Below are 26,054 nucleotides of genomic sequence, written 5' to 3'. Positions count from 1 at the left end.
TCACTCACTTGCTGGCTCACGCAGTCACTCACCCGTGAGATCACGCAGTCACTCACCTGCTGGATCACGCAGTCACTCACCTGCTGGATCACGCAGTCACTCACTTGCTGGATCACGCAGTCACTCACTTGCTGGATCACGCAGTCACTCACTTGCTGGATCACGCAGTCACTCACTTGCTGGATCACGCAGTCACTCACTTGCTGGATCACGCAGTCACTCACTTGCTGGATCACGCAGTCACTCACTTGCTGGATCACGCAGTCACTCACTTGCTGGATCACGCAGTCACTCACTTGCTGGATCACGCAGTCACTCACTTGCTGGATCACGCAGTCACTCACTTGCTGGATCACGCAGTCACTCACTTGCTGGATCACGCAGTCACTCACTTGCTGGATCACGCAGTCACTCACTTGCTGGATCACGCAGTCACTCACCCGCTGGATCACGCAGTCACTCACCCGCTGGATCACGCAGTCACTCACCCGCTGGATCACGCAGTCACTCACCCGCTGGATCACGCAGTCACTCACCCGCTGGATCACGCAGTCACTCAACTATGAGATCATACTATATTAGTCATGCAGTGCCTTAAACCCACAAATGTATTCATTCATCTCGTTCAACAGTTATCGAGCAAGCAAGGCTAAAAAAAAGATGTGTAAATGGTGGGCTATTTTCTAACCCCACAGCACCTGATGTAAGAATCCGTTTTAAAAACTTCCTTTAAATTCACACACTGAATATTCTCCCTGAACAATCCACAGGATAAGCGAATTCACTTTACATCCGTCAAATAACGTTTAACATTCGATGTAGGAGCAAATGAATCGGTCACAGAGCAGGCACACCACACCACACCACACCACACACCACACCACATTCATTTGACTTGCATTTAAAGTGTATGACGAAATTATGCTAATGTATACATTTACATTGAGCCAGAATGATCACACTAACAAGGTGGTAATGCACTTATTGACACCTTCCCAAAGGTGAAAATTGTTAATTTTCATATTCTCTCTGGTGCTGCATTAATGGTCCACTTGGTACAGACCAAGAGCTACAGTCAGAAGATGAGAACATCAGGCTGAATTTAATCTCCATTGTTTGACGACGCAACCATTTCTTTCCAATATGTTTAAAGAAGTGTGTCCAGTAACAATCATCATTACCATCATTTTGTTGCCTCACATTGCCTTCATATTTTTCAGCAAATACGAATAGCACTTCCAAATGCCCCATCTTCGGAACTATGCTGTACAGTGTACAATGTATGAAAATTAATTTATTAGGCCACAGGTAGAGTGGCCTGCAAAAAGTATGCATCCCCTCTCTAAAGTTCTTACGTTTTGATACCACCTGAGCTTCACTACCTCCGCCACCGAAGGTGGAAGGAGGTTATGTTTTCACCCCTGTCTGTTTGTGTGCAAGACATCTCAAAACAGTTGTGGACCTGTTTGGACAAAATTTGGTGGACATGTTATGTTTGTAACAAGGACGAATTGATTCGATTTTGGTGAAGATCCGAATCCGGATCTGGATACGAGAATTATTTAATTTTAAAAGTGATTCTTCACCATTGAGAGATAGGGCTCAAAAACGATATAGTGCTGTATAGCATGATATTTCAAAAATATGTTGGGCCCGATATGTTCTCGTGGATCAGGCGTTACGTGGCGGAGGTACGCGCTCTACCAAGTGTCCTTCTAGCTTCATGATGCTTGCAATTATCAAACTTAACATATGGAGTCTTCACAAACGACTCCAAAATGAAGCTAAAAAATTCAGATAAAATATGAATAGGTTTGATTAAGAGAATAATCAGATGATTCTCAGTTTTATAAGTATTTAAAACCTTCACCTACTTACCCCCCAATCACTTCAGGAGTAAATTATTTGTTTGAAAGGTTATGTTTCACCTGAATGTAATCAGTGGTTTCAGTTAAACATCAAGCTCCCCACTCATCTAAGGAGTTTGAAGGTGCAAATCCCCTCCGTCAACCAACAAGGCAAACATGAAGACCAAGGAGTTTTCCAAATAAGTTAGCCATAAAGTGGTGGAGAAGCACCTTTCAGGAGAGGGTTATAATAAGGTTTCAAAGTCACTCATTATCCCTTTGAGTATGGCGAAATCCACCATTAAAAAGTGGAAGATGCATCATACCACCCAGACACTACACACGTCAAGTCACCCATCTAAACTCAGCAGCAGGGTAAGCAGGAAACTGGTTGGGGATGTCACTGTAAATCCAACAATGACTTTGAAAGATCTGCAAAACTCGATGTCTGAGACGGGGGTCAGTGTTGATCAATCAACCATATTCTGTTCCCTTCACAAAGCTGGCCTCCATGGACAAGTGGCAAGAAAGATGCCATAACTGAAAAGGACTAATCTAAAAGCTCCGATGGAGTTTGTGAAAAAGCATCTTGATGATACTACAGGCATGTGGAGTAAAGTTTTGTGGTGAGACGAGACAAAAATTGAACTTTTTGATCTAAATTCAAAGCGTTACATCTGGCACAAGCCGAACACTGCACATGACCCACTCAACATCATCCCTCAGTCACACGTGTCTACAAATCCATAACACCACCGTGGTGCTTTGCCAGGGACCACGGATGCCTTCAGGGATCTTGCACCTTTTCCAACATGTCTGTATCGCCACTGTGATGCTTAATGTGCTCTCGAAATCTTCGAGGGATCTCTTGCCTTTGTCTATGGGTCATCATCATCATCATCATCATCATCATCATCACAGCTGTTCTTCAAGCAACCTTGGCTGCAAGTAGTCACCTCTCCCTCACCTTGCTCTTTTGGACTCTTCCAGTTTTTTTGTTCTCCCAACATCCTCCGATCAGGCCTGGTCCTTTTTAATATTTCTCCACCTATTAATCTTTCCTACCCATTTCATTGAATTCCTTCCCCCATGGTCTTTTGCCTCCCTTGCTGGCCCATAGGACTATAATTCGTTACCTCCGCCACTGAATTTATGTTTTCACCCCTGTCTGTCTGTCTGTCCATCCGTGAGCAGGATATCTCAAAAAGTTACAGCTGGATTCGGACAAAACTTGGTGGACAGGTTGGGTGTGTGACAAGGAGGAATTGCTTCAATTTTTGTGAAGATTTGGATACGAGAATTATTAAAGTGATTCTTCACCATTGAGCGATACAGACAAAATGATATACCGTCGGACCCCGCTATTCATGGGGGATGTCAGGGTCCATGAATGTCAGGGCATTGTTTTAAAAAATATATATTATTTATTCTTAACAAGATCTAGGCTTGTGGGAGAGCAATTACACAGAATACATTAGGACACAACATAACAAAGGGGAAATACCAACAGCAGGGCAGAGGGAGAAAGTAGATGGAGACGGACGAACGAGGAATGCAGGTCACGATGAGGGGTAAAGGAGAACGCAAATGGGTGGACAATATGGATACGTAAGTAAAATTGTGTTTAATTAGTTTGTGATGTTCTCAAGGTCTGCGGAGAGGACCTAAGATCTTGAGGTCCTAAGCAAGACACAGGATGTCTGTTGATACTTGCTGTATTCGGATATGAAGGGAATAAAAGATACAAAAAAAACAAAACAAATGTAGAATAAAAAAACCCATATCTTGCCAAAAGGTGACCACGTGTGACTTCTTTAAGGTCACACTGAGGTGAACAGAGCTGCTATCCACCAGGAGCGACTCCTTGAGGAATTTCTGCCTATGAGAGATTCCGATGAGAATCGTTCTACAGAGTAACCATGAAAAATATGCGTTTGCCTCATAACGTCACCAAATTACGTCATAATGTCTCAAGCTTGACATATCTAGAAAGCACTCATCGAGGTGTTCAATTTGAGGTACTACACGATATGGTTCCTAAAACTTGAAAATTTGACCTTGGGGTCAAATATGTTTGACCTTAGGCGCTAACCATCAAGGTCAAGGCCAATCGCCACCAAAAATTAATCAGCTGCGCGCCAGACCATGAACTATATTCCCATGAAGTTTGAAGACGATCCGATCAAAATTACTCAAAAAATAAGGGTTTCGTCGACTCCCCTGATTTGCGACAAAGTGACCTTGACCTTTGACCTTGACCTTCAAAATTTTATGCGCTGAGAGGGACCTCTATAGGCCTCTGATATGCGAAGTTACAAAATTTTCCAATGATAACTGTGCTCTGCAGAATTTTTTTATATGTGATTACAGACAAACAAAAAAAAAAAACATACAAGCTGACTAACATATCTTGCAAAAACTTCGTTTTGGCAAGATAATGATGTTTTAACGATTCCAGCAATATCACAGCTTTTACCTCGAACAAACCGATGTTGCTTGAATGTTTCCAATAAATATATTGAGTGTGTAACTAGAAATGTATTTGAATACAAGCTTTACAGGCTTGACCCATGTAACACACGAGATATACCGGGGGCAGACAATGTTTACAAACTTTCGCAACATGTGCATTATGACACATTTGGACAACCATACTCTTCTCTACAAACATTAACCAATACATTTGGCAACCGAACATGAGGATTGCTTGATTTAACTAATTGTATCAAACCAACATGTGTGACAAGATCATAAAATCAAATCTAATAACTTTTACTCACATAGATCACAAAAATCGTGTAAGTTTAAGTTCTGTTTCCACTTTAATGAAACTGCGTAGTCATTAAGACACAGTCAGATTAGTCTAGTAGTACCAATGACGATAATTAATCACACATCTCACCTTCGGTGGTGGAAGTTTAAAAAAAACAAACAAAATGGGGATATCGGTGGTGCTCCCACTATATCAGTACGTAACCAAATAAGGCATTTGAATGTTATGAATGCATAGCATCGGTAACTCTTATGTTTTTCAAAACACATCACATACATACATGAGGAAATGTAAATGAGGTTGATGAGAGTCATTGTCAAAATTCACCCTTATCGATGCGACGAGGTGACACGTCGGTGATGCTTGCATTGTGGTTCTCCGACATCAATGCGGGCTGGTCTGGATGAACGGCACGGCCTCCAAAATGCATGGCAACTGTTTTTTTGTTGCCGTTCTCTAAGCTAATGAAGTTTGGTGAAGTTCAGTCATCAACGTCCTCATTGTTGGTAGTTGTGATGAACCTTGTGTCCAGGATGCTGTCGTGTGGGCAGTCAAGGATCACTCCGACAGCATGCCAGCGAGGTTGTTCTATCCCATCCACATACGTCTTGGCGCAATCAGTGGCCATCGTGTTGAAGTTGCACTTGAAGGGTTCATCTCCCGAAATCTTTGTCGTTTGAGTTCTGTAGGTTTGTGGAGTTATAAAATGTGACTTCTGGGGGTGACATCACGCTAGGGCGGAAGGTCCGGTCGAGTTGATGCGTGCTCTTGGGAATTGTATCTGTGGAAGTCGGTTGGTCAGACAAACCTTGAACAAATGATGACAGAACTTGATCGAGACTCCTTATTTGCTCAGCAGGCAACTCTTTAAGGGCTGAAACCCCAATTGGTTCAGTTCTGCCACAGATTGTCTCTGATAAGTCCTTTCACCGCCGACACTATAAAGTGCCTGGTGTTGGCTTAATGGTTCGGGTGATGGACTTGGGATCCTAGGATCCTGAGTTAAAATTCCCCTTGGCTGTTGAATTAATACCAGGTGGGGTTGATTCTGCCTGTCATCCTTCCGAGGTCAGCAAATTGAGTGCCAGCTTGCTGGTATCTTGTGTCAGAGTGGCGACCTGTCCAGGATTGTGTCCAATAGCCAAGGAGACTGCTTAGGCAGCATCAACGCTCTGCACAGAGTATGTTCCCCATGGATGGATGAATGGTACAGAGCGTATACCTTTGCCAAATTGAACAGTTCATGTTTTGCGTAATTCTGATAGACAAGATCTGGATCTGCACCTTAAAATCCAATCGGCTTGTTCTTGTCACCAAACCAACTCATCCATCTAGTTTTGTCATAACTTGTCCACAACTTTTTGAAATATCATGCCATGTAGTGTGTATCGATTTACCCCTATCTCTCAAAGGTGAAGAATCACTTTTTAAAATTTTAGTATCCAATTCTGGATCTTCACCAAAATCGAATCAATTTGTCCTCTTCACACACCCAACCCGTCCACCTCGTTTCATTATAATCAGTCCACAACTTTTTTGAGATAACCTGTTCACAGACAAACAAACAAACAGTGGTGAAAATGTACCAATAAAAGTTTTTCTTAATATCACGACACTTGTAAACAGACATTTTAATCTTTCTGAGTGGATATCCAGGCCAAAACGATCACCCAGGCCACACAGATTGTTGATGAACAAACTCACATGATTGTGACACGTAGAGTTTGAAGGGTGGTGGTCCATTATATTACGTAGTGAAGATTTCTTTCTCTTCGCTTCCTTCCAACACTCTACACTCTCACCATCCATGCTCTGGACTGTCTGGAGGACAAGCTGCTACTTCATTGTTTGAGAAAAAAAATAAACATGTTCTTGTAACTTTAATTTCCATCTCACTGGACAAGAATGTGTTGAATGAACAGGGAGGGGAAAAATCGACAGATAAGGCAGGATTTATGATCAGGTGCACCCAGTGAAGCAGGACAAAGGAGGAGGATTGAGGAGTTCCAGTGGGGTGGGACTGATAATTATTTGTTGCAAACTTTTCAATGCAGGGAGAGATTGCGAAAGCTGAAAATGACCTGTGCATTCTTACACCTTGACGTATACTCACGATGTCATCGTACTGCATAAAATAAGGCAATTCACTGTGTAGATGTGTGCAAGTCTGGTAATTATAAAATCGAAAACAGCTGAGCCAATCTCCACCAAACTTCACATACGTGTTGGGGGTACCCAGGGTCAGGTCAATGGTACAGAATACCTCCTCCCCCCCCACCCTCACCCTCACTCTCATGTAAGGGTGGGGAGATGACTTACAATTTTGGACTGCAGACCTGACATATTGCAAGTGGTTTACTGACCCCTGCTGGAGAGGGAGGATTACGAGCCATGACGATTTCATTACCCCACCTCCCCCAACACCTCACCCTCACCCCGCAATCATTCTCACTATATCCTTACTATAATTCACGGACCGGTGTTTGGGTGTTTGCTACCTCCGTCACCAAAGGTGGACGGAGGTTATGTTTTCACCCCCGTCTTTCTGTCCATTTGTTTCAAAATGAAGAACAATTACTACACCTAATAGTCCCAATAAGGAAGCCAGACATAACATTTGTTTGTTTGTGAAAAAAATATTTCAAAAAGTTGCAGACGGATTTGGATGAAATTTTGTAGACAGCTTGGGTATGTGACAAGGATGAAATCATTAGATTTTGGTGAAGATCCGAGTCCGGATCTGGATGTGAGAATTTTTAGTGATTTTTCACCATTGAGTGACGGTGCTAAAATGATATACAGCAGGATATTTCAAAAAGTTATGTACCGATTTGGACGAAACTTGGTGGATGAGTTGGTGAGGTGACAAGAACAAGCCGATTAGATTTTAGTTCAGGTCCGAATCCAGATCTGGCCTATCAGTGGGATACAAAACGTGAACTAATCAGCCTGGCGGAGGTATGCGCTCTACCGAGTGCCCTTCTCGTTTGTCATGCTACTACTCCTACAGTCCTGGGCCGATTAATCCAGACTTGCAACAAAGGACCAGCATGACCCCAATTAATGTATAGGGGTGCTTTATCTTTACCAGTGGTCTTGGGGAGTGGGATGAGAGGGGGATGCAAATTCTCTATGTAATTGTGTATCGTGTAGCGTCGCCTCCAGGTGAGGGAGTCTCTTACAAGTCTCCACCATTTACAGGACAGTATGTAAAGGATTCGGCGGTGGCGGGATTCGCACCCTACTCTTGACAGCCAAATGTTGTGGATTCGGCGTCACTTAACAGCACTGCCGTCTCCGGGGTTATAACGCCGGCTGGCTCGGCACAGGTCTCGGGTTACGCGCCTCAGATCACGATACCAAAATACACCTGTGCCTTGCCAGTTGGGGAAATAGACCCCGGTTACAGACTGGATTTGTCAGAGACCGAGCGAAGTCTGCCAGTCCGTAATCATTTTGGTTTTTAAATACAAATCGAGCGAATTGTTCCTCAGCATGGCACGAATAAACTCAATCGCGGAAACTTTCATATGAATCAGCCAGATTTATTGGGGACACATCGGGGAACACGACACAAGCAAAACATTCACGAACGTTATAATTAATCTATAACCCGCTCTTAACTAGGGATCTACGGATTACGGGTTTCGAAGGGAACCCTAGCGAGATAAACCTTAGACAACATGCAGACAAGACACATAGTACTTGGTGATGCCTCATGGACGAGAGGAAAAGTGTCAAAGGCATGAATGCGGCTCGTGACAAGCCGATGTCAATGGATTTGAGCACCCAGCTCGAACATGCAGCGTGGCAAAATGGCGGCTTCGTCTTTTTGTCGCACCGCCCACGCACGCAGCCTCAGCGCGTTCAGCCCCAGTAAGGTCGATGGCACAAGAGCGAAAAGATCCGCGGTGTGCTCCAGCTGGCTTTTCACAAGGTCCAGCATACAAATCCAGGCCTGGCCTGCTCACCAGATCAGGCCAAATCGGGGTGTTGGGCTCCGCAGGCAGATCGACGGGATGGAAAAACGTGTCGGGCCGTGCCGTGAGTAGGGACAGTCAGAGGCTCCGTCACTGGACTCTGGATGAACCTGTCGAGGACCTCCTCATAAAAGTCGATCGCCGACTCCCCTCATGCAGTTCCTCCTGCCTCTTTCACGAAGCAGATCGCAGACAGACAGAGCCGTCCCTTACACTGCAGATCGCGACTCGACACTCAGGCAGTTACTCTCTTGCCTTCCCGGCGCTCGCTCTGGACACGAAAAACAGATCCCAGACTCACAAAGCAGCCAGTTCTATTCGCCTTTTTGGGGCGGGCCTTACGGACCGCCTCCGGGGACCCGTGATTGGTCCATCGCTCGAGACTGCAGCAGCCCTCGTCCAATGGGTTGCCGGCACGTCTCGCCGACCGACACTCTGAGCGCTGGGCGGGGCTAGTTCGGAGAGGGGAAGGAAAAATAAGCAAGGCACCTCCCGGTCCACCACCACTGTACGAACACTGGTCAGCCTGCTACACCTCCCAACACACATGTAACGTCCAATTACCGAACAACCTGACTAAACATGCATTTACGGGGGGATCTGGGCTAATCCTATATTTAATAACACACTAAGGGCCATTTCTGCAACAAGTATTCCTGTCCCCACGTTTTCCAGTTGAGATGTTTTGAATTATAAGCAATCGGCACAGTTTTGCTTCATGCATGTAATCACGTTATTTTTTATTTATTTTCAGGAGCGATTGAGGCTACTGTCAGTTGCCTATACCCCGTCTGAAGAACATGAACAAGATGGCCTGTGGAGAGGGTACTCTGATAGTCTATAATAATAAATGTCAGTGTGTGTGTGTGTGTGTGTGTGTGTGTGTGTGTGTGTGTGTGTGTGTGTGTGTGTGTGTGTGTGTGTGTGTGTGTGTGTGTGTGTTTCCTCAATAACTCCAAATCCATGAAACCAAGCAGCCCCAAAGTTTGCATGCATACTAAGGGAACTCCATGGGAGTGCAAGAATGAAAATTGGATGTTTGGGTGAATTAAAACACCCCTCTTGAAGATAATTAACAGCTTTCCTCCATGGAAGGCTTACACTTGGTGAGCCCAACTTCATCTCACATGGGTTTTGGCCACCATTTTGAGTCAGCTTACGAAAAATCCCTTGCTTTGGAAGCACAATATACTCTCACAGACTAATTAAAGTATACAATCAAAATATTATTTCGGTTTTGAGGATCGGATCTCGTGCGCTAAATAAGTTCCAGACATGGAGTGAAATCTGAAAATTTAAAGAAATTACTGATTCTTATAATTAATCCAATATATCTTAGTAGCTTAAAGGAAGGCCAATGTGCCCCCTGCTTCTCCATATTTGCACAAGAAAATGTGAAATTGCCAAAGCATTAAACTTAACTTTTTTCTACTGTTTTTCCCAAAGTGTAACTTCATTGAGTGCAACAAGAAAAATTAAGTGTGCAAACGCTCTCGCGGCGTGAGCAGTGGGCGTGGTGAGAGTGACTCAGTTCTCGAGGGGGACATCCCTGAAGCGATGAAAGCAAAATAAACGAGAGGATTAGAATGACTAAAGCAACAGGACAAGTAAACTACGAGTTCAAGAGATAATTTTAATGTTTTAATGGCCGCAAAAACAATAAATCCTCACACCATGGCAGGATGGCCGAGAGGCATACACACTCGCCCCGAGCTGTCTAGCCTTGGTTTGAATTGTTTCACCTTTTTGTGTGATCTGCTTTCATGCTGGATGTTATTTCATTTCATTCGGAGCTTGGAGTGATGTTATCATGCTTTGCTGGTGTTACAATGAGAGAGTTCATTGAACACCTTACCCCACGCAGCCTTGAGAGAAATAAAGACGTGGGCACAGGGTCTGCGAGCTGCAAATTTGATTGGTCGAGATGATGTGAAATGCCGTAATATTTTGTACATATGCGACTAAACGGAAGAGTTTTGAATGTGCCATTAAGGTGATTTGCATTCTGCAGTGTTCAAGTGTTTTATTCAATTGAAATAAAATAAAGATTTTAAAGGTTAGGAAAATTTTTGTTGGAAGTTTTCCACCGTTGATGCAGCCCCTTTTACACCACCTTATTTAACACGTTACATAAGTTCTTAATCTATTTTGTTAGTATTGCTATTGCTAAACAATAGTATTGCTATTGCTATAAGTAACGGTATTGCGAAACTGCAGGTTGTTGTTCCGATTCGTGTTGAAAACGTAACATTCAATTGAAATTAAGTTGTTAATTCCTTGATCATAAACTGACGTTTGTGCACAGACAGACAGACAAAGTAAACCAAATGCTAAACCCCGCTTTTCGCTTCGCACGTGTGGGTAATAATGCTTGGTGGGTAATACATATTTACAGGGGCAACACCTGTAGACCCCTTCAGGACATGATTTTTTTTTTATGTCATGAACAAACTATTAAAGTTTCATTGTAATTGTGTATGTAGGTTCTGTCGTGTGTGTACATGGATGTTGGGGGAGTTCAAGCTCTTAGAGTTTCCATGATTTGGAACAAATTATCACCCACCCTACCCATATCCCAGATCGTCATGACTACTCACTCTTTCAAGACTTTGGATTTGTTCTTCACCTCCAATCAATTGTGTTATAACTACACAATTTCACCTCCAATTGGTTCTTTTGACCACAATCTCATAAATTTCTCTTTACTAACCACCACTCCTTCTCCTCTGACTGCACAGATGAAACGCCAGCATTGGAATTTCAATAACGCTGACTGAACTGGTTTACAAAACTTCTTTTCTGATTTTTCCCTGGGAACATTACTGCCTCTCCTCGGGCGATGCCTCTATCTTTGCTGAACGTATAGCTGAGGTTATTGCTGCAGGAATGGAGGCTTATACCCCCTTCTCTTTCAATTCTGTCTCTCCTACCAATTCTTGGTTCAATAATTCCTGCTCAGTGGCCATTCATGTAAGGGATGCCGCATATTGGACATGAAAAAAACTCTTCTTCCTCCGAATCGCATATTCAGCTTTCATTTCTGCCAGAAATCATTGCAAACATGTTATTCGTGAGGCGAAGCATTCCTTTATCCAAAAGAAATGTGACAACCTCTCATCTTCTTCCACTAATAGATCTTTCTGGTCCTTTGCTATAAGTATCTTCAACTATTTTTGTCACTCTACCTTTTCTCCACTTTTCTATTCTGATGATATGATTGCTGTCTCTTCGACTGATAAAGCAACTCTTACTCTTTTCTCCTCTAATTCCACACTGGATGACTCTAACATTCCATCTCCCACTGATGCACCCCTTACCAATCCTCTGTCCCTTCTTATAGTTTATTTCCATGCAGTCAAAAAAATTACTCCTCCTTCTGGACACAAGCAAGGCGTACGGACAAGATGGCATTCCGCCTCGTGTCTTGAAGGAGTGGGCTTCAGAACTTGTACCCATGCTTGCTCGTCTGTTTCGCTTTTGTTTAAAAACCCAAACTTTTCCTCTTTCCTGGAAACATGTCTTCATACAGCAGATTTAAAAGAAGTGTGATCATTCAAACTCATCTAACTACCGTCACATTGCTCTGACTTCCACTGTTTCCAAAGTCTTTGAATGTCTTCTCAATTCACATTTTCTCACGCATCTTGAATCTCACAGTCTTCTTTCTGACCACCAATACGGCTTTCGCAAGGCAAGATCTACAGGTGATATCCTTTGTTATATTACAAATGTTTGGGCTTCTTCTTTGAGAGACTTTGGGGAATCCTTTGTTGTAGGCCTTGATATCTCAAAAGCCTTTGACAGAGTTTAACATCGGGGTTTGATATCCAAGCTTCCCTCTTTCAGCTGTCCTCCTTCACTCTGCTCTCTCATATCGAACTTTCTCTTCGACCACTCTATCTCCGTAATTGTTGATGGTTCAACATCGACCCCCTTCCCTATCAACAATGGTGTATCTCGCGTTTCCGTCCTGTCTCCAATACTCTTCCTTCTTTTTATCAATGACATTTCTTCTACAAATAACCAAATGCACTCGTATGCTGATGACTCAACATTACATTCCTCCATGTTTTTCCCATCTTCCCCATCTTCCCTTATTCGATCTACATCTCGTTTCATCACAGCCACCTCTTTAAATTCGGATTTGGACAAGATGTCCCAGTGGGGCAAATGTAATCAGGTTAAGTTTAATGTTTTAAAACTCAACTTCTTCCCATATCTATATCTCTCTATCTCTCTCTATCTCTCTCTATCTCTCTCTATCTCTCTCTATCTCTCTCTATCTCTCTCTATCTCTCTCTATCTCTATCTCTATCTCTATCTCTCTCTCTCTCTCTCTCTCTCTCTATTCTCCAATCTCCTTTGAAAGCTCCACAATTATACCATGTGATACAATAAACCTACTAGGTATTACTCGAACATCAAATTTATCCTGGAATCCACACATTACGCAAATAGCTAAGTCTGCCTCGAAGAAATTAGGAGTCCTGTTCAGACGTCGAAGATTCTTCTCCTCTGAACAGTTGCTCCAACTATATAAAGGATTGATTCGTCCTTGTATTGAGTACTGCTTTCACATCTGGGGAGGTTCCAGTTCCACATACTTACTGGACAGAATTGAATTTAAAGTAATCTGACTTATGAACTCTCCCAATCTGACTTCAAAACTTGACCCGCTCAAATTATGCCACAAAGTTGGCTCTCTTTCTCCTTTCTATAGATATTCCTTCGGTTTCTGCTCCCAAGAACTTGCTGCTTGTGTACCTCCACCATTAGCAAGACCACAAAATACTCAACAAGCCACGACATCACGTGATTATTGTGTGGCCATTGGAAATTCAATGGTGGGCCGTTATGTTTGGAAAGACATGAGAAGGTAAATAGTTCCAGAGTTTGGCAGTGAAGGGAAAGAAACAAACACTGATGACATTCCATTTTTCAAAAAGCAGATTTTTTTTTTTACTTCCTCAAAAGTTCTTCGACTATTCTCTCTTTCTTCACTTTTCTATCTGCATTAAGGCCTTGGCCTCGATGAGGACTATACAGTCTGTGACTGGAGCATTCAATATTTTTTTAAATGCCCAAAGGATGGATATGCAATTTGTAGACGAGTATGCAATAGGAAAATGCCCGACAAGATTGCCAATATAAAGCACCTGGGACGTCCATAAGCGTTTCCTCCTCCGAAGGTGAAGCATCATCATATGTATTAAGTAGACTCACAAGGAACTTGGACGCAGGAGGGGACCCTTTAGCCCATCCAACCTGTGCTGCACAGACACATTGGTACAATCCAACAGTTTATCAAGTTGAATTCACTGAGGGTGGGAATGAGAACAGTGGGGCAAGCACAGACATCACCTGAGTGTTTTATCAATACAAGATCCTGTGTCTGCATGTCATTTGTAAATGTTCTCCCAAACACCTGGTCACACAAAGTTGAAAATGGTACCACATTAATCATCAAAAATCCAGGCAGTGCAGTGTCAAGAAAAATTTGATTTGGACAAATACATATTCATAATTCACACCCAAACCTGGTGTTGGCTTAGTGGTTAGGGTGGCTGGCTTGGGATCCAAGGCTCCAGAGTTCAAGCCCTGTTGGTTCCTAAATTAACACCAGGTGGGGTTGACTCAGCCTGTCATCCTTCTTGGGTCGGCGAAATGAGTACCAGTGTACTGGAAGAGGGGCACAGCCGCGCTCCAAGAAATAGTTACCTGGCAGCTAAGCTGCCATACGCAAGAACAAATTATTCACACCTTTGCTCCGCATGGCTTGATAGCTCACGACACGCTGCTGATTGACTGATTGACTGATGATTGACTGCACCTAGCATTGCTAGGTGCACTTTCATTGGCTCCTGGAAAGTGATATCAACACACAGTTAATTGCACCTGTTTCCTGTTCTTAGAATAATTCAAAATAAGTGAAGTAGAGCTACAAAACAACACAACAAAAGGTGGACTTGGGGCTCACAGGCTTGCTATTTATAGTATAAAATGGAATACCAACAACAAGATCTGGATTTGAACAGAGGATTCCAGCATCATGAGCTCCAATTAGCACGAAACAGGACACTCCGTGGGTGCAGCAGGTGTGGAAGATCTTGAAGCGAGGTGGGAAAGGAGCACCAGGTTTACAGGACAATGTGTGGTCTTTAACCCGAATTAACACCCGAAACAACGTCCGACCTTACTTGAGTTGTACATCGACAAAGTACCGATGGAGGATATGGTTTTTGTCTTTCACCAGTGGACCAGTTCGGCGTCGTGTCCACAAATTAATAGCAAACGTAGTGAGCTTCATACTTAATGCGTGCACATGAGAGAATAGGAAACAACAACAACAACAACAACACAATACCCTGGCAATTTGGAATCCGTGTCGTTGGATATGACCCTTTTGCTTCCGGTTTTAGTTTTTGCTTCCGGTTTTTGTCATGGGGAATGATGCATGCCGGGAGATAAAGGCATCGTCGGAGACATGAAAGACCCAAATATCAGACATGGTGTATATTTCCTCCACTGATTTTAATAAAGATATCTCCCGCATCATCAAAAAATAATTTTTAATCGTGATTTCCATTATTTGATCGCTGATCCCGAATCCAGGCCGAAGTAACCGGAAATTGCGTATACAGTTGTGAACAAGTTATAGGTAAAGTCAGAAGCGAATGAAAGAAGAATTCTACGTTCGCTTCTAGTATAAATTTTTTTAGATGAGATCCTGTTCTACACGATGTAGTAGTTGTTGTGAAGGTAATGCTGAGGTAATATTAATTTTTTTAGATGAGATTGTGTTCTTGGCGATTGTTGTTGTTGTTGTGAAGGTAATGCTGAGGTAATATTAATTTTTTTAGATGAGATTGTGTTCTTGGCGATGTAGTAGTTGTTGTGAAGGTAATGCTGAGGTAATATTAATTTTTTTAGATGAGATTGTGTTCTTGGCGATTGTTGTTGTTGTTGTGAAGGTAATGCTGAGGTAATATTAATTTTTTTAGATGAGATTGTGTTCTCGGCGATGTAGTAGTTGTTGTGAAGGTAATGCTGAGGTAATATTAATTTTTTTTTTAGATGAGATTGTGTTCTTGGCGATGTTGTTGTTGTTGTGAAGGTAATGTTGAGGTAATTTTTTTTTCAGATGAGATCCCATTCCAGGCGGTGTAGTTGTTGTTGTGAAGGTAATGTTGAGGTAATATTAATTTTTTTAAATGAGATCCTGTTCTAGGCGGTGTAGTAGTTGTGAAGGTAATGTTGAGGAAATATTAATTTTTTCAGATGAGATCCTGTTCTAGGCGATGTAGTAGTTGTTGTGAAGGTAATGTTGAGGTAATATTAATTTTTTAGATGAGATCCTGTTCTGGGCGGTGTAGTAGTTGTTAAGGTAATGTTGAGGTAATATTAATTTTTTTCAGATGAGATTGTGTTCTTTCAGATGATCCTGTTCTGGGCGGTGTAGTAGTTGTTAAGGTAATGTTGAGGTAATATTAATTATTTCATATGAGATCCTGTTCTCGGCGGTGTAGTAGTTGTTAAGGTAATATTAATTTATTCAGATGAGATCCTGTTCTCGGCGGTGTAGTTGTTGTTGTGAAGATAATGTTGAGGTAATATTTATTTTTAGGTAAAGTCAGAAGCGAATGTAAGACGAATTCTACGTTCGTTTCTAGGCTTTGCCTATTCCACATTATGAATGCACTCGGTGACTCGTGTGCCATGAATGGCCGGTGTCCGTGAGAATAAGCTGCTCACCAAAAACGGTTCCATGATGGTAGTCCCGTGGTTGAAAGGAGCGAAGACCCACTGAAGATCGGGTCTTGAACAAGACACCTGGTAACAAGCTTTGCGTGGTACAGAGAGAGAGCAAGGCGCCGTTGCCATGGGAAAGGGCCACAAACAGACACGTGGTGCAAAACTCCCATATTAAAAATGCATCGCTGAAGATAGGGTCGCGACTGCGGTTTAACTCCGGTGAACTTTAATTTAACTCCGGTGAAACTCAAGTCGGTGAGCCATTTCCACAAGAGAGTAAACCGTGAGCCGCCAGGCGGAGCATCGTCGTCACACTCAGTGTTGAACTCGAGGCAGCTCGGCGTGTCGGGCAAAATGATTGGTTGGAAGGCAGATAGAAACCACGCCCACACGACTGCCATTGGTTGGACAGGTAAACGTAACAATATTTGTTTTTTTAACGGTGGCAACAAATCCGAGATGCATTTTTGCGTATACAATTGTGAACGTATACAGTTGTGAATGTATACAGTTGTGAGTCCTCCCAGACTCACAACCTTCATAAAACCTTCATAACCGGCGATATGAATATAAGTAAACGGGCTTCGCATCCGTAAATGATGTAAAGTTTATACCGCACTATGTTCTACTTGTGTAATAAGGCTTTGGGGTCGCATTCACGGGCAACTTACACCGCGAAAGGATACATAAATATTTGCCTACGTCACCACGGAAGGCGGAGCGGCGCGGACCTGACGCTCCCTTTTATGGCATCTCAACCCACGAGCAAAGAGCGCTCATTTCATTGCTTGATATATTATTATTATTATTATTATTATTATTATTATTATTACATAACAGTTTCACTGAAAATAAGCAATGAAACCAAACATTGCATAGTTATTCGGTCGAACACAAAAAAACTAAAACAGGAATCAGGAAGATAGTGTGACGTCACAGCAATCAGCCAATCAGCGCTGCCGAATTAACATAACCGTCAACAGCTTCAGATCCCCACGATCCCTTGTTTAAAAAAAAATCATAAGATCAATTGTAAAAATTAAATATCCAGTTAAATAATGCGCATGTCACCACGGCACAGATTTGATGCTGGCGCTATGACGATGGAACATCGTCTGAAGTGCAACTGTGATATAATCACCGTGAATGAACGGAGGTGCACGGAGCATGTTCTCCACAGTGGTCGCCACGAATAGATTCATAAAAAGGGCATTTGCTGTGAGTAGCACGGATTGTTTGCTTCGGCAGGCGGTTCGCGGAATCGCAATCAAAAGATTCCGAATGCAGAATTTGTGAAATCGGCGGTTGCTGGTGATCGTTGGTTGAGTCCCGGTGCTGCCACCCATTGTTCAAAGAAAGATTTGAAGAAATTACGTTAAACACGAACTCGGACAGAACGGATTGTTCGGTGTCAAAGGGCACAAAGTGGACTCGAGCAAATGTTGTCCGGACCGTTTAAATTTTTGTGGCGACTTCCCCAAACTAATTGATTGTGGAAGCAGCAGCTGGAGAGTTCGAGGAAGAGGGAAACAAATATAAATAAATGTGGAGTTAGATGTCACAGCCTATCCATGGACTCGACCATTGTGTATTTTGGGGAGGGGGTGTTTGCTTATTTGAAGAATCTGCATTGACGTGAAGGAGCCGTGTGTTGTATCTGTTTGTCGTGCAATAACTGGAGAACAGATTCCATTGAAACCGATGACGGTGGATTCAGGGAACTCCCAGGAAGGTTTATGATGCAAATAAATAAATTAATATAAAGGACGGTTTGTGTCGGGGAAAAAAATCATAGGCACACGTGGCGAAACTGCAAACGCGAACTTGCGACGCTGGTTACCCCCACACAGAGGGGAGGATCTCCCAGCAATCCCAATTCGTATATCTGTCAGCAAAGCGACATGTCGTAGTATAGAGGCTAGTTCGGATAAAAAAGAACAGAGTAGAAGCAACAATTACAGTACGGAATACCAATTTCGATAAATGTTATCATTGGAGGATTTGCAGAGCTATCCCATAATGCCGTGCACACCACCCTGTCAATTGGATACATTCACTTCCCGAGCAACAACAGCATCAGTAGCTCCACAATCGAGCACGTTTATTTCGTCATTTAATACTGACGTAATGCCATGGAAGGTTACACTAATTATTTGGCCTTGTTGAGCTCACCAATCAATATGACGCCCACGCACTGCATCATGGGTACTGAAAGTCCTCCAGACAGAGCCTCCTCCACAGTTGTGAAAGTCCTCCATGTGAAAGTCCTCCTCCATGGTTGTCGTGAAAGTCCTCCTCCATGGTTATCAACCCGTTTTGAATCAGACTCTGCCAGTCATTTTTGCAAAGCAAGCCTTGGAAAGTGATAGCAAGCTGCTTGCTAACGGAACACCCCACAGTTCGCACTCGTGCCATGGTGTTAACTGTGCACTCAAATGATTTGACGAGGCAGAGGTTTGGGTGTGTAATCGCTATTTGTGGTTCGATGAGGTCATGCCAAACAAGCAATAAAAATAAATGACGACGAGACGACCTCCTGGAGCCACGTGGTGGGGAGTGTGCGCACACGTGGCAGAACAATGGTCATAACATGTGTCACGGAGCAATCAATGTGCTCTCCACGTCCATTCACAGCAAACAAAACTCGTTACTCTCGCCACATCATGGCCCTGGAACCAAAGAAAAATATGGAGGATGTGTTACAGGATTAATAATAATAATAATAATAAAAGCCCTGATTCGTGTTTATTAATCCTCCAGCAGTGGAGATTAGAGAATTATTTGGATAGAGAGAGAACTCGTGTGCGCAAGTCCACATTTTGGGTTTCGTTGAGAGATACGAAACAAATCAACTGAAGATGCAAAGGTTGCGCAGATAACTTATTTAGTGTCACGTGATTACAAAGGGTGACGTCACAAGAAAGTAAGGTTAAACCGACCAACAATGGGAAAGGGGTTTACGAGAGTTCACTGAACGATTAATCACAAAATGGACGAGGAACCAAACAAACAAAATAAAATAAATCGAGTTTTCGATGAAAGCCTCGTCATGGATTCGAAGTAGTGAGAACCTGGACACTGGTCATCCTTGGTGATTTGTGTGTAGTGTGCAAGATACACTTATTGATGGTGGATGTATCCTCTCCAGCAGAGAAGTCCTGAGATAGCAACTTGACAGGTAAGAATACAAACCAAACAATGATGGATTTGAATTCCTCCAGGATAAAAGTCCAATCACCAAAAAAATAAAGAGCAATTCATTTATTTATTTTTAAACAGGGACAGTTGAAAAGTACAATGTACTATATGTTATCGATACATACTCTAAAATTTGTTGCTTGATGCACAGAATCAATGTTCAAATACGTAACGTCCTTTGAACATGTCCAGATTCATAGGATAAAAATAAAATAAAATAAAACTGGGGCAGAAGGGAGAGCATACATACCTCGAGCAGGTGATTAACTTACGTTTTGTATCCCAAACATCGACCCGATCTGGATTCAGACGTAAAGTAAAATTTAATCCGCTTGTTCTCATAACAAACTCATCCATAACTAGATATTTTGTTCAGAGAAACGAAAATAGACCGACATGAAAACAACCTCCATCCACCATTGGTGGTGCAGGTAGACATTTAATGACGCAAGTCAGACCTTCGTGACCATCTGCAAATGAAAACTTGAGGGAGGTGGTATAAGGTTGAAGCAACAGCATGTCACTTTATAGGCATCGCCATCGAAGCCAGTCTTCTCCCAATGGAGTACAAGCCAGGTGCCACGAGGCAAGAAAAAAAAAATACGGGAACAAGGTCAGTAAATAAAGCAGACACCACAACAAATCCCAACCTTTGCTCTTTCTCGAGTTGCATGGACTTTGCTCAGATTTCCAGCACGATAAGTATCTACATGCAGAGCACCAGGCAAGTCCTATATAAGGCGCGTCTAAGTGCAGACCACATCGACAGCCAGCACGAGACAGGTTTGTAACAACGGATATTTGGCGAACTTTTCTATACGACGAGCACGTGGTCCACTTTGAACATGTAAACGTTCGCATCATGCTCCATGGAATTTTGTGTGTGTATTTATAACGAAGTAAATTGTGTGTTTGCAGTCAGCCACACCAGACTCCAAGATGCATTGTTTCAAGCTGATCGCATTGCTGTTGGTCATTTGCGCTGTTCAAGGTAAGGGAGTTATGCATCACATGGTGTATTCCTCATAAATCACATGTTTTGATGAAAAATTTACTTTCATGAAATACATCTGCCCCTCCTGACCCCCCTTTCTAAAAACTTAATCACCCCCCATCTCTTCCCCACAGCATACCCTTATGCAAGTGATGAGAGTTTGGGTTACTTCCAAAACCTCTTTCAGCAAGTTCGAGAGATGCCGCTCATCACCACAATCTTGTGAGTTATCCAACCAGGAAAGAGCCCCATCACCTTCTCCCTCTACCAATCCTACCAAGGCTATTGTAGAGTTTGATACTTTTGGATTTCAATGCATTGTAAATAGAAATATGGATTTTTTAATAAAAAAATTTTTTTTTCCCCAAATCACAAACATGTACTAAGCTTGAGTGTCATGATGCAGTTCAAGATGAGTTCAATGGGAAAGAAAAAAAAAATGGAATGAATTGTGAAGTCTAGTTAAATCCCACATCAGTGGACAGATAGATAAATTGATGACAACAGAATGTTACTTTATGCCAACAGTCATGGGAAGCTGATGGTTGGGTGTTAACAGTTCAGAGGAAAACAAAATTATTGTTTATAAACGTTTATAAAAAAAGTTGTCCTCTCGATTCACCTGTTAGTTAGCATCTTTACTTTGTTCAACGTTGTTGATTTCATCCATTGTTCAAAAAGAGCATAAAACTAAAGTTTCATTTTACTCGTGCATCCTCCCAGCTCCATGGCTCAAAAAACTGTCGAGTATGTGCAGCCATACGTAGAAATCATGCAAGACCAGATGAAGCAGATGGCGAACAAATACCTCTACGACTCTTAAGAAGCATTGCCCTGCCAAGGAAAAAAAAGAAAAATTGCATTTCATGTACACCACCCTGGTAAATGCCATTAAAGTACACCCATGTCTACTGCTGTCTCTGCCCTGAATGTTATTCAAGCTCCTTCATGAGCTTTCGATCACTGTAAAAATAAATACATCAAAATGAACACCGTTTGTGTCAAGTCTCACATTGCAGAAAAGATCGACCAAACTTGCAGCTTCGGTTTTATTCAACTGATGGAAGGCAAGGTAAACACTGCTCTTACAAAAAGCAACTCAGCCAAGATGGAATCATTTCATCACACACAGCTGGGCCAAATACAGCGAGCAACTTTGCAACTTCCCAAACCGATCAATGGTTTTTCCTTTGCTCAGGGCAAAAAAAAAAAAAAAAAAAAAAAAAAAACAACATTTTTTGCTGCACACTCACACTCCATTTAAAATCTCAATCGGGTTCAAATGTAACAGGTTAAACTAAAGTCCAATTGCAACTGCTGGAGCAGATACCAAGTGCAATATTAGGGTTGCCAAAACGCTTGCTTCATGTACGAAGCTCGCAATATAACTGGCAAAACTCCCAAAATGGTCCATCGTTTTGGTTTGAGAAAACCCTTCCAGTAGGCAAGTACTGACGAGCACTCAAGAACGCTTTATGCCGCCGAATCCATTGACGAAGCAATTTGTTGGAACCTGGGTGCAGAGTGCAGCAAAGCATTGCCCACCAACGAGGCGAGACGTATTGCATTAAAGGTATCTCTGCACAATCAAGAGAGTGCAGGGTTCATTCTTTAGCAATCCCTTCACCAAAACGTTCCAGGATTTAGTCGAGTGCAAAACTCAAAAATCCCTCCCACCCCTTCCTCCCCAACAAAAATTTTACACTCCCACATGCCAATTAAAATTAATCGATTTCATTTTGGTGAAGGGATTTCTTCACACGCGACCAACAAAACCTAGCCCAAAAACCCACCCACAGCTGCATCTCAAGACAGCCAAACGTTCACCCTTCCCACCACAACCACCCAAAAGCACCACAATTCAAGCCGACTCTAATTTATCAGAGTGGAAACACACTCGTCATAGACAGAGCAAAGGCCGGTACGTCAAGTTGAGCTCATGAAGTTATAGAAGACTCGATTAATTGCCGAAAGCCAAAAATGCAACAACTCGTTGCAAACCTCGCAAGATGGCCTCACGATTTTACAGCAAGGATCAGAATCGAGCCGGAGAACTACTGGGTGTGTCACCACGGCTGGCAAAAGTGGAGCCAAAGTTTGATCCAATCCAAAAATGGTGGAGACTCAAGGTAATTTGGAGCAGTAAATTGGTGACAAATTTGAAACAGGAGTGTCAATTAGGCAATTTTTTTTTCTACCCTCCCCAGAACATAAAATGTCCTACACTCAAAATATGAAAAAGTGCACTTCAAAATATACGAAGATCAGCCAAATAACTGCAAATTTAGGGAAATGAGAATGAGCTAGATTCATCACAATATGCCGATTTATAGCCCAAATTAAATTTGAAGCTTCCATGAATTTGTTAAACAGTTCAATAATCCAGGTTCACATTGTTGGTAGTCAAAATGTCCCATGAGCCGATGACAATTTGAACCGTCCAACTAATATAGTGCACCTCAATCCTGTGTGGAGGCATTCATGTGCAACAAAGGCATCCCTCATGTGACAGACCTCTTGAGTAACTTGAGGCAGGACAACATGACAAAGAGAGGGGAGGGGGAGGGGGTGGGGGGGGATTAGGTTTGGATGGAAAATAAAAAGAAATAAAATGTGAAGAAACAGGTGCGACAAAGGATAAAGATGGACAATAAGGATGAAGGTGAACAGGAGGTTGGGGGGGGGGGGGAGTGGGAAATGGAGATAATTGAGGGGATGAAAAAAAAAATTAACAAAAGAAAGGAAAAAAAAAAAACCATAACAATATAAAAGCTCTGCATTTCAAAAAAACAAAACAAAAAATTAAAATATTGCATTACTCGTAGAGACTTTAACACCTTCAAATTTCAAGGTGGGATTGCAGACATCACGATCCCATCGTTTAAATGCTCAATTAAAATCATATCCAAATTGTATAAATACTGAAAACTCAAAAGTACAAGTCAAATTTCGGTTGGCATTCTCACCAAGGGACAAATAAGCAAAACCTCCACAAAAATAATAAAATTAAATAATGAAAAAAAAAAAGTAGATGGTGTTACTTGTGTGTCATAAAAGCTGCCAACATAGTAGTGACAAATCCACAAACAAAAGTCAGATGAGGTAAACACCTCATTAACAAGGAACAAAATCAGATGTCATTTTGATGAAAAGGAGCCAAAAAGTAAAAAGAAAACAAGTCAGACCAGAGACAACCAGATTAATGTACATGTGTGCATATATATATATATATATATATATATATATATATATATATATATATATATATATATATATATATATATATATATATATATATATATATATATATATATATATACACATATATATATACACATATATATATATATCACACACACATATATATATATTTATATATATATATATATATATATATATATATATATATATATATATATATCACACACACACACACACACACACACACACACACACACACACACACACACACACACACACATATATATATATATATATATATATATATATATATATATATATATATATATATATATATATATATACATACATATATATATACACACACACACACACACACACACACACACACACACACACACACACACACACACACACACACACACACACACACACACACACACACACACACACACACACACACACACACACACACACACACACACACACACACACCAAAAAAAAATATATATGTAGGGGAATAGACAGCAATGGCTGTCAGCTTGGCATTTACAAAATATTGGACAAACAGTCAGACATCAAAAACGCTTGACCAGAAATCTTGAGTCCTTGCCCTCAGATAAAAAGCACAAATTGTTGGCAGGGCATCCGAAGCCAAGAGTTACCTTCTCATCTATAGAATTGCACTCGTGTTGTCCACCTTGAGGGAGGGGGGAGGGGTAAGGGAGGAGGTAGGGGGAGGAGGAAATAAAGCAACTTGCTGGCAGCTTCTTTTTTTGCAGTTGTCCCACGCTTTGTCTTCATAGAACAAACGTTCAGAGCTATGTACAGAACTAGCAATTATACAATATTTACAGAAAAGGAGGGCAAGAGGCAGCCTCAGGTAAGGGAGTAGCTATCTTCTGCTTCTGGAAGCATGGCTTCATTCCAAGGAAAAACAAAGCCGGTATTTTGTGCGCCTCGTGGATATGATGCCACTCAAGTCTTCATCCAACCCACGCTGCGGCTTCCTCTTTAACCTCCAACATCCCCCTCCTCACAGAGGAATAGTCGCCCAGCCACAAAGGCAGCCACGATTGGAGCGGCCATCCCTGGGATTGGAGCTGAGTGCCAAGTAAGGCCACTCATATAACACGACGCAAAACCAATTACTTAGGGGGTTTCTCCATCCCCAAAGCACATGAGGAAACCAGCAAAAAAGAAATCTAAAGCAGTTTTGGGTCAATCCTACCTGGTGTGCCCTGGTGATCGTTGCAGTGTGCGCACACCCTGATCGACCCTAAGGCACTTTTTGCAGCGTTGTGGGGAAAGGTTGGTGGGGTTGACTGAAGGGAATTAAAAAAAAATCCTTTTCAATATGCAGGTAGCGTCACAAAAAGGCTGCCATTGAAACCAGACAGCAGGCAGAAAGAAATGAACTCCAGTTTGAAGTTAGTCTCTCAATACAAAGGCCCAATAAATCTGGTACAAGAGGACAGGAAATCACGTTTGAAAGATGACCCATTTGAGCAGAAGTGAGGATCAATCAGTGCTGAAAGTGAGCTGCAGGTGAGATTGGCGAGAAGATGGCAAATAATGCATGGTGGAATTTTAGGAATCTTTACGATGGATCTTCCCAGCTCAACCACACCTCACTGTAAGAAACAGCAAAAGGTTAACGGTTTCATCACAGGACAAGGCTTGTGAAAACCACACAGGGACAGGCAAACTGCAGTGACAAAAGGGGCAGAGAGAGAATGGAAACATGGTATTCATCTGCCATCTACATTGAAAAAGAAATGTACAATGTGACAGGCTAAATTATTGCAGTTGGGAGAGGGGAGGGGGGGGGTGGTGTGTGTGTATGAATGGACAAGGGAAAGGTTTAGACTCAGCAAGTTCACAGCAAAGGGGCATCGCAGAAATGTTTAAAAACAAGCAAATAAATAAATTTAACAGAAAAAAAAACAAAACCAAAAACAAAACTAACTTACCCTCAGGCTTGTTCACTGTGAAATTCTGCCACATAGAGGGCCTTGTCAATGGCACTAGGAATGGGCTTTATGTCAGTGCCAAGTTGCTCCTCGATACCCTTAAGGTTGAACCGATCCTCATAAGTAATCAGGTTGATTGCCAAACCCAGATGCCCATAGCGACCTAAGGGCAAGCAAGCATGATAGTAAAACAAAACCAGATCATAATTGTGAAGTTTCACATCAATTGATGAAGCGGTTCAAGAGAATTTTAAGATTTTCGTTCAATCCAATATGGCTGAGACCATGTGACCTATTAATTATTCATGAACACTGGTATCCATCCCCAAGGCTTGG

General features: G+C 42.1%; 2 protein-coding genes, 1 long non-coding RNA gene and 1 other non-coding gene across 7 annotated transcripts in view; 2 read left to right on the top strand and 2 right to left on the bottom strand.

Moving 5' to 3' along the window:
• The window catches only part of LOC147029940 (uncharacterized), a 40,198-nt gene extending 20,067 nt beyond the window's left edge, over positions 1 to 20,131 (bottom strand). Inside the window, exons 1-2 of the long non-coding RNA XR_015056143.1 lie at positions 20,009 to 20,131; positions 13,757 to 19,021 (exon numbers count right to left, since the gene is read on the bottom strand). This is a non-coding gene — a long non-coding RNA (uncharacterized LOC147029940). The remainder of the gene's footprint in view (positions 1 to 13,756; positions 19,022 to 20,008) is intronic.
• On the top strand, positions 17,484 to 21,534 carry LOC147029939 (uncharacterized). 3 transcript variants are annotated; one of them, XM_085873472.1, is made up of 4 exons: positions 17,484 to 17,570; positions 20,469 to 20,541; positions 20,679 to 20,766; positions 21,268 to 21,534. In XM_085873472.1, the coding sequence occupies exons 1-4, from the start codon at positions 17,499 to 17,501 to the stop codon at positions 21,365 to 21,367; spliced, it is 333 nt and encodes a 110-aa protein (XP_085729598.1). In that variant the 5' UTR covers positions 17,484 to 17,498; the 3' UTR covers positions 21,368 to 21,534. The 3 variants fall into 3 exon arrangements, with proteins under 3 accessions (XP_085729598.1, XP_085729597.1, XP_085729599.1); XM_085873471.1 differs by lacking the exon at positions 17,484 to 17,570 and adding an exon at positions 20,053 to 20,163; XM_085873473.1 differs by lacking the exon at positions 17,484 to 17,570 and adding an exon at positions 20,138 to 20,333.
• On the top strand, positions 17,555 to 17,692 carry LOC147029941 (U11 spliceosomal RNA). Its single transcript, XR_015056763.1, has one exon. It is a non-coding gene; the product is annotated as a U11 spliceosomal RNA (small nuclear RNA).
• Positions 21,535 to 24,155: 2,621 nt separating the features above from the next.
• DDX6 (DEAD-box helicase 6) overlaps positions 24,156 to 26,054 on the bottom strand; it is a 101,434-nt gene continuing 99,535 nt past the window's right edge. For both annotated transcript variants that reach the window (XM_085873464.1, XM_085873465.1), the window contains 2 exons: positions 25,719 to 25,881; positions 24,156 to 25,379 (listed from right to left, as the gene is read on the bottom strand). In XM_085873464.1, the coding sequence (XP_085729590.1) occupies positions 25,721 to 25,881 (161 nt within the window). In that variant the 3' untranslated portion in view covers positions 24,156 to 25,379; positions 25,719 to 25,720. The remainder of the gene's footprint in view (positions 25,380 to 25,718; positions 25,882 to 26,054) is intronic.

The sequence above is a fragment of the Eptatretus burgeri genome, chromosome 3, assembly GCF_056783735.1.
Source record: "Eptatretus burgeri isolate ZD-2024b chromosome 3, Ebu_testis_v1, whole genome shotgun sequence".
NCBI lineage: Eukaryota > Metazoa > Chordata > Myxini > Myxiniformes > Myxinidae > Eptatretus > Eptatretus burgeri.
Note: the sequence above shows the minus strand (reverse complement) of the source record. Positions and strands in the feature narration are given on the sequence as shown.